At 38.4% G+C, this 9,351-nt stretch overlaps 1 protein-coding gene across 1 annotated transcript in view; it reads left to right on the top strand.

The window, feature by feature from the left end:
- Positions 1-1,729, top strand: part of LOC119417855 (MAM domain-containing glycosylphosphatidylinositol anchor protein 2) — a 36,720-nt gene extending 34,991 nt beyond the window's left edge. The window contains exons 4-5 of the mRNA XM_037685110.1: positions 835-1,037; positions 1,688-1,729. Of these exons, the coding sequence (XP_037541038.1) occupies positions 835-1,037; positions 1,688-1,729 (245 nt within the window). The remainder of the gene's footprint in view (positions 1-834; positions 1,038-1,687) is intronic.
- The last annotated feature ends 7,622 nt before the right edge of the window (positions 1,730-9,351 follow it).

Here is a 9,351-nt window from a genome sequence, read left to right as displayed (position 1 = left end):
CATTTTGTTCTGTTACTTGAAAATTATTGTGATTGAACTAACTGTTTGAAGATATAATAAGATTTTTTCTTCTTCTGCTGCCTTTCATTTTAAATCTCTTGTATATTTTTATATTGTTATGGAATTGTTTTGTATTTTTTAAAATAAGTAAACTTTATACCATATCAAGTACAAAGCTGTTAAATAGGGGTTTTATGAAAAGGGTCTTTTATATTACTTTAGATTCAAACTAACTAATTCAAGCAAATATAAACAGACAGGAATAATTGTAGTAACTTATGGGAGAGCAGCACATTTTTGCAACTTCACGTTTCTTCTTCTTTCAACTGTTCTGTATTCAGGGGTCTCCATCTCACTCTGTCCTCACTCCAACTACCTCCACGTTCTCTCTAACTGCATCCATATATCTCGTCTTTGTCTTTTTCCTGGCAGCTGCATTTCTAACATCCTTCTACCAATATACCCACTGTTTCTTCTCCTCTGGACATGTCCAAACCATCTCAGTCTGGTCTCTAACTTCATCTCCCAGTTGTTAAACCTGTGCTGTACCTCTGATGATCTCATTCCTAATCTTCTCCGTCCTTGTCACTCCTAAGAAGAACCACAACATCTTCATTTCTGCCTCTTCCAGTTCTTTCTCCTGTCTTTTTATCAAAGCCACTGTCTCCAAACCATACAATAATTAATTGCTCAACGTGCAACGTTTCAGTTTCATACTAAATGAATAGTTTCACCTGAAAAATGGGAAAAGTTTACTTTCTTCATTAATGTTGATTAGCATTTTTGCACAGAATCATAATTTACATGTGTGTTTGTGTGCGTCTGTGTTTCAAGGTTTCTACATGTACATAGAGACATCAAGGCCACGTAAGGATGGAGACCAGGCACGGCTCATAAGTCCCTTATTCAACGTGGCACCTAAAAACCCCTACGGCCTCCCCAACCCACCTGCCTATTGTTTTGGCTTCTTCTACCACATGTATGGAAAACATATAGGTAAGACTCATTCTTTATATGCACAGCTGTCCTCATTTTGTGTAATATATAAATAAACTGAATTGAACTGAATCTTGTGTGACAAACCTCTGAGTTTTAAATTGACTGAAAACCCCATAAAGAAAAATATATTTCTGACTCTTTTGGTTACCTGAGCAGGAAAACCCATACTCAAGTTGACTTTATAATTTCCTTCTGAGTGAAGAAGTTATTTTTTTTTTTCATCTATAACTAACAAAAATATATTTTTTAAAAGATTGCATTTAATTTCATTTACAAAATTCTAGATGTCTTGAAGTATTTTAGAGTTTTTTTTCCAGTTTTGGAGCCATCTTGAACATGCATTTTGTGTCTACTTTGTGTTTCATTGTGGACTTTTGGCTTTTTTAAAGGAAAAATTATTTGTTAGATAAAAAAAAAAAAAACAACAACAGTGCTACCACAGAGGAAAAGTCCAACAGTACACTCTTGTTCATTTCATTCAGTTCCAGGGTTATTCCCTATGGTAGATGCAAGTTAAAGATTTGAGCAGTCAAGCTAAAATTTAGTAAATGCTGCTGACAGATGTTTCAAGCAAACGATATCTCATTTTTGCAACAAACTCCTTCAGAGGCCTGCACACAGATCCTGGGCATTAGCTCTTACATTCATCTCTGAACGTAGATAACAACCCTGTATGGACCATTTGAAGATAGCAGAGTGGCTGAAGGAGCACTCTGCAGCTTACGAGTGACTCTCTTCACCGGGGACCCAATCAGTCGACCACAAGCACTCTCACTCTGAGGATGTGCTGTTTGTAGTGTTTGTGCATTCGGGAGTTATGAGTAAGACTCAGTCTGTGGCTGCAAAACAGACACTTATACTTTGTTGGAGGCTTTTTGAGGTGAAATCTCTGTCTCAGGTTCACCTCTTATCATTATTGCACATGTTAGAAGGTAGGTGAGAAGCTTTTCCAAACAGTGCCGCTCTTTACATAATAAATGATTTGTTCGGTCTTGTTCCACCCACGCAAAGCAATTTGCACTTTAATGAAAAGATTATAGAGAGAAGCGGAAAAGGAGCAGCGTATTATGTAAAACTATCAAAACTGAACTTGTGTGCATGTGGGACGTATGTCACAGCGGAGTGATGCAACGAGAAGTTGCACCACAGTGAGTGTTGTGCAAGTGGACACTTCACCGGTTCAAAATTTGGTCCTCAAAAATTAAAACTGTGTTCAACGTTTTTAACATCTTTAGCGTTTAGCTAAACATCTAAAAAAAATAATAATAATTTGCTTTAACATCTTTTTGCATGTTTGTTTTCTGTTATAATCTGCATCATATTATGGGTAAATCTCAAATAAAGCTGCTCTTGTTCATGTATTTTTATTCTGTTTTGTTGCCAGATATCAAAACGACATTTTAAATACTGACTGAAGGGTGACCAAATCAACTATCTTTTTTATTTTGGTCGCTTTCAAAGCACTACGAGCTTGATGTAAAATATAGTTTTTATATGAGCAGAGCGTATTACAGAGTCCCAACTCATGTAAATTTAAGACACTGTGCTGTTATTTCAATAATGCTTACATGTATATAAATCCAAGATAAACGTTATCAAATCTAAGCAAATCTATTTTTTTTTATTTAGCACAATTTAAAAACTGTTGTTGGCCAAAGTGGTATGCATTATACAAATAGTGAGAAGACTGTACAAAAAACAGAAGATTTTAAAAAGATATAATAAAAAAAATTAAAATAGGATAAAATCATAAAAAACAATAAAAGAGGCAGTGAATAAACAAACAAATAAATAAAAAGTCAACACTCATGCTGTAAAAGCCATGCAGTGAGTACAAAGGTGCTCTGTAGATGAGATCTAAAAACACCAGCGTTGAAGCCTGTCTGATATGAAGAGGCAGCTGGTTCCACAGTTTAGAAGCTACAACTGAAAAGACCCGATCACCTCTGTGGACCAGCTTAGACCACGGGACAACCAAAAATAAGTGATCACTAGATCTGAGCAATATAGAGTGCACATGGGGCTGCAGGAGGTCAGACAGGTATACAGGAGCCTGCCCATTCAGGGCTTTATAGGTCAACAATAAAACTTTAAAATCAATCCTAAAATGAACAGGGAGCCAGTGAAGCGATGCCACCACTGGGGAGATCTGTTCAAGCTTCTTTGTTTGTGTTAAATTATGAGATGTAGCATTCTGGACCAACTGTAGAAGTGAGAGGCTGGCCCGGCTAACATCTATATTCAAAGAGTTGCAGTGGTCGAGTTGGGAGGTATTAAAAGCATGGATCTGCCATTCAAAGTCTTTAAAGGATAAAAATGGTTTTACTTTATATAACAATCTCTGGGGGGGGGGGGGGGTTAAGGATCTTTTTTACAACAGAACTAATCTGTTTTTCCAAGTTAAAATTAAGAATCAAATATTACTTCCAATTTTTTTTATTTATCTATTTTTTTACTTAAAGTTTTACAAATGGCTCCAAGCTAACCAATTTTGTAAGAGAAGCACTTTGGCTTTCACTGGGTCCAAAAATGATGACTTCAGTTTTAACCTCATTAAAATTCAGGAAATTTGAACACATCCAAACCTTTACCTCAGAGCAGCAGTCAAGCAGGGGTTTCAGTGAAACAGAACAAATTCACATCATCTGTAAGTAAACTGTAGTAGATGTTGTCTGCATAAGAATTAAAGAAAATGGCGCCTAAGGGGAGCATATAAATGGAAAATAATATTGGTCCAAGAATAAAACCTTGTGGTTCTCCACATGTGAGGGAGGCAGGGGGAGAGATAGATTCTCAGAGGCACATGCAGAAACTCCTGTCAGACAAGTAAGAACCAGTTTAGTGCAGAGCCTTTAATACCACATTGTTACAACCTGAAAATCAGAATCCTGTGGTCTTCGGTATCAAAGGCAGCTTTCAGATCTAAAAGCAACAGAACAGCAGAGTTCTCCTGAATCTGTAGCTAATAAAATATTAAAAACCTTTAAAAGTGCAGTTTCTGTTGTTTTTATAAGATGCATATTTTCTCTAAAGCCTGTATCTCATTGGACTGTGACTAGTTGAGACCAGTGCTTAATTTGAACTGGATCTTGCCAGAACAAGATGCAAAAACTCTCTTATTTTGTCAATGTGCATTCTGGCAATTGTTTGCTTGGATCTGGCAACTCTCAGGCTGACTAATAATAAAGTTATGAACAAATATGACTGCCTTGTCATTTTGGGAGCTATGCTTGAACCGTGTTGCTCCCCTCTGCTGCTGAGACAATAAATAACTCAGACACCTCTGCTGCTGTTTTTATGACGCTCTGGACACCTGGCATCAACAGCACGCATGCAACAAAGAGTATAAACTCAAAGCGAGAGTGATACCTGCCCCCTCTTTCCTCTTTCACGCGGATGAAATGTTTTTGTTTTATCAAAGAGTTTGTCAGAGCACAATTTTGATGGGTTATTTTTTATAACAACAGAAGTAATGTTTAATAAATGTTAGGACTCTATTATTTGCTAACAAAATATAGTTTATGTCGTTAAACAACTTGACAGGTTTTGTCTTGTGAGCATGCAAATTCCGCAGGACACACACCCCCGCCAAGCCTGTCCGCCCGCTATTTGCATTCCGCCATCGATCCGTTTACAAATTAAGCCCTGGTCAAGACGCAGAATTGTTAAAAAATTCAACATTCTTAATTTGTAATCGCATTGAACTAATACAACACTTTTGTGTTCCAACATACGTAGGTGAAAATGAGGGTTGATTTGTAGCAATTTAGTCATAAATTATCTGAATTATGTCTCAGTTTAGTCACAATTTGTTTATTTATTTGGTCTTTAGTCAGTCACAATTTGGTTTCATGTGTCTCTAAACCTTTTCAAATTTGTCTCACATTTTTCAAACTTTCTGGCTCACAAAAATAACGTAAAACTTTAAGATGGGGTCCAGATGCCAGAAATGGCTCTATTGTATGGGGAAAAAACTTAGTTGGGCATGTTGGAAATCAACAATGGTAAGATAAACTGGGAACGTTTGTAAATGCATATGTTTTGAGACACTTTAGAAATTCCCTTGTTAATGGCTTTTGTATTTTGTCATTAACAGTCCCAGTTGGTCTGTCATGGGGAAGAAACAGATGAGTCATAAAGCAAAGCTCTTGATTAACTAGTCCATCTATGATCCAACCCTTACCTTATGGTCAGGCGGTACAGATCATGACCAAAAGAATAAAGTCACAAGCAGATGAAATGGACTTATTTTGTAGGAGGACCAGACTCAGCTTTAAAGATAAGATGAAGAGCTTAATCATCTGGGTGGAGCCGATTAGAGCCGCTGCTTCTTCTGCATTAAACGCAGTGAGTTGAGGTGGTTCAGGAATCTGATTAGGAAACTTTCCACTGGACGTTGTCTAGGCATGTCTCACTGGAAGAAGACCCCAGGGCAGATCCAGAACTTTCTTGCTACAGGGATAAGATCCACTCCGGCTTGGGAATTTCCCAGGAAGTGGAGTATGTTGCTGAGAAGAATGTCTGGGTTTTCTTCTTAGACCTGCTTCATCCTTGAAATAAGCACAAATAGGAAGCAGAAAAAGGATGGATGATTAATCCATTGTACAAACAAATGATTCATTTTTTAAGTAATTTAAAAAATACATACAATTAATTTACATAGATTACATATTGCTTTATAAATAAAATTGATTGATTGATTGATTAATTGGTTGATTGATATTGATAATAACAAAGATCACTGCTAAGGCTTCAATTAGATCAATGTTTGTGTAAAATACATGTTATTTCCAGTATATTTCAAGACCCTTGAAGTTACGTCTGACATAAAAACTGCATCAGGTCCAAAATTTAACCAGTCTACTTTTGGGGTTTCTTCAGTGGATATGCAGAGTGAAAGTGTCTTGGCAAGTGGGCTTGGCCCCAAACATCTGGAGAAATGGACGTGAAGGCAGTCGGGAGAATCTAAGGATAGAGGTGTTGCGGGGCAACTCAGCAGGGAGATGAGAGCTCCTCCGGCTCCCTGCCGAGGTTGAGTAGGCCGTGACATTTCCAATTTGCTCAAATTGATCGCCAGCCAGACCTTCTCTTCCCTGCCCTCCCTGTCTGTGGTGAAATCCATGCCCAGACTGTGGGGCGGTATGATGAATGGGCTAAATGTCAAGGACTAGAAACCCAGCTCTGACCATCCATAGCTGTGCCCTGTTTACTATACTGTCTCTCTGTGGCTGTGAGAGAAATTGAGACTCTTGCTGTTTTTCACTCGATATGATTTATGATCACTTAAATGTTATGTGTTAATATTGAAAGTTTTCAATGGTTGAGAAGCCGTTTTGTGCGTATAGAGTTGTGACTCATAGCCCTATTAGATGTGGTGCAGCTCCATCCTCAAATTCTGGGAGTCTGACACTTTGTGGTTGGGTGCTGTTGAGAGGGCAGTCAGAGCCAAGCCATGGTGCAACAACACTAGAAGAATATATGTATATATCAGCCAATAGAAAAATAATGCCTACACACTGATGCGATAAGCAGCAAAGCCTGAAAGAAACTCCCCCGTTGTTTGCTTGGAGGGAGCTACCTGAGACAAGGTCACACTCAATTACTGAAACGCACATCAAAGTTTGACTTTGGAGCCCACGGTGAATTTGTTTATAGGATTAGGTTCCCAGTAAAAGCACAGCAAGCGCATCTGTTTTAAGCCTGACCTTTTTTAGTCGCAATTTTATCAGCAAGCACGGTGGTAGTGCACCTCAATGCCCCCGTCTCTTGTCCTCCCTGCATAATTAAACATTTCCAGGAGCTAGCTCACCACATTTCACATCCTTTGCCTCCTAAGATCTTTTTTCCTTAAGTTTCACAGGTGTCTGCCAAAAGTAATCTCTTTAAAAACAGGCACTTCAAAGAATGTACAGCATACGCCTTTGCTCGGGATGTGATGACACTGACATAACCACCAACATCGCATTGAGTTAAAAGAAAAAAGTAAGGCAGCTAGCTCAGCAGGAATCCTCCTACATTCTAAACACTTCAACAGGAGATGAAACCGCAGGTCATGTTCAGTACAGGAGCTCATCTTTCACAGTGGATTGTGCTGTCTTTGGGGAAAGCGTACGCTGTGCTGATGAACACTGACATACAGTGTAGCGTCTCCTCATCTCCTCACGTACATATTTTTTGCAGAGAGGTTAAACGGTAATGAGACACCTCACTGAGGCGAAGACGCATTAAAACACAGGACTGCTGCTGGGGATTTTTATTATTATTTTTGCTCACCACTAACATCAATGCAGATCTACACTTGACATGCTTCATATTTGAAATTTACTTGACGTTAGACGAGGGGTCCCGCTGAGCTTTGCAGCGGTGTTAACGCTAACCTGATTTAGGTCTTTTAGATGCTGTTTCAGCTTGTAAACGTGAAAAGGATTTTACACTTTGTCTTACATGTAACCTTTCCACATGTCTAAATAGATGAAAAGCACAATTAGTATGTTTTGCAAGACAATTGCTCTCGGTGTCGTCATCTTATTGTTTCATGTCAAAGCCAGTTGCCCAAAAAACATGTCTCGCTACAGGAAGCCTTTAAAACAGGCCTGTTCAAATATATGTTTATATACATGAGTTAGCAAGCACTATTCAAGATATTCCTTATGTCTCAAGGATGCTTTGCAACATTTGCTGCATTCTCAGCTTCCATGTGCAACTCATAGAGAGGCACGCAGTCCTATCGCTTGAGTTTTGAGCATGTTCAAAGGATTTCTGTGACAACTTTTCTCTAGAAATAGTCACTAGTGTCTCCATATCAAGAGAGCTATAGATGTATTTTGACACATCCGCAGGAGCTCTCCTCTGATAAAACATTTCAGGCAAATGTCCAGGGGGAAAAAAGTGCTGCTGATAAATACTCATTGAAAACCTGTTCCAAATCTGCCTATCATTATTTATAAAGTGAACTCCAGTCGGTTAAATCATAAACTAGGGGGCAGATGCTGAGGTGGGTAGAAAACAAGCAAAGGTGGGGAAGCAAATAATGTGTATAGGCAAGAATGCAGTTTTGGAAGCCGTAAAAATAGGTCATTGTTCTTAAAACTTGACCACTCAGACCTTTTTTGGTCACTTGGTTGCACTCAGAGTTTATTGAGGCTGCAATGAAAGACTGTGTATATTTTCACATTGTTTTAACTTGCCAGCTAGTCTCGGTCACAAACTCTCAGCTCAGTGAGACACCAGCCTTAGCTTCAGTTCAAGTAGTTAGAAAGCTGAACTGAGTGGGAAAAGTTTGATACTAATGAGGAAGTAAGAAGAACGTTTCTCCACAGGGAACTTATATGTATTCAACAAATCTTCTTGATGCTCATAAATGATAATTAATGTGGAATATCAGTAGCTACAGAATAATTTATAATAACTTGACCTGAATTTAACCTTTGCCACTGCTTGGCTTTCCATTGTGTGCAGGTGAATATAAATATTTCAAATAGCAAGAAGCAATAGGGAATATTATCCTTAAAGGCTTATTCATATTGAAACAAAACTTGAATTCACAATTATGTTGGACTTTATGGGTGGTCTATAGGAGATGAATATGTTGGTGAGTTGTAATTTCATCTCTTGACCAGTCTATTTATGTGTGTATGTGACTAATGTGTCTGAATAAAGGTCGAATTATTTAATTTACCCCCTAATTTTTAAGACCACAAACCAATACTCCCATACCATAAAGCTGCCACTGCTGTACTTGAATGGTGCCGGATATTCTTTGTGCTCTTTTCATTTGCTCAGAAAGCTTAAGTTTCATTTTATTATGACATCTTCGGTTTCACAGCTCTTAAACATCTTGATCCACTTTTAAAAGGAGCTATTTATATGAGTGAGTTTGTTGGCAGGCCTCAGACTGATGATGTCTTTCGAATGAAAGACGAAACGTTTCAACAAAGAAGAATCTGTCCAGATGACCTGACTTAACTTGTTTGTGGTTTGTTTACCTGGATGATTGAGTTTACATCAGGACAGCTCATAACTCTAAAACCAGTGGTCGGTGAGATGCTAATGAGGTAGCTTCTCTCCTCACTTCTGGGAACTTCTGGAGCTTGTTTGGTGTAGCTTGTGAGTATTGTGCTGTCGTTAATATTGGCAGGACAATCAACTCTGAGATCACAGCTGGTGGTTCAAACTGTCCTCCACATTACAATTACTGAAGTTGCTCTGCCTCTGAGAAAAACTAAAAAGCTAAACTGTTATCTGGGAACAGTTTCATCTTTTTGGTCTGCAGAGAGTTCCTCCATCTTCACAGCTTGATTGTGCCAGTCACATACCGTGATTTGTGGAACGTTTTCTTTAAAACGTGTGTCT

This window comes from Nematolebias whitei, chromosome 12 (assembly GCF_014905685.2).
Source record: "Nematolebias whitei isolate Nwh7 chromosome 12, NemWhi1, whole genome shotgun sequence".
In the NCBI taxonomy this organism is placed as follows: domain Eukaryota; kingdom Metazoa; phylum Chordata; class Actinopteri; order Cyprinodontiformes; family Rivulidae; genus Nematolebias; species Nematolebias whitei.
The sequence above is the reverse complement of the archived record's forward strand: the minus strand, read 5'-3'. Positions and strand labels throughout refer to the sequence as shown.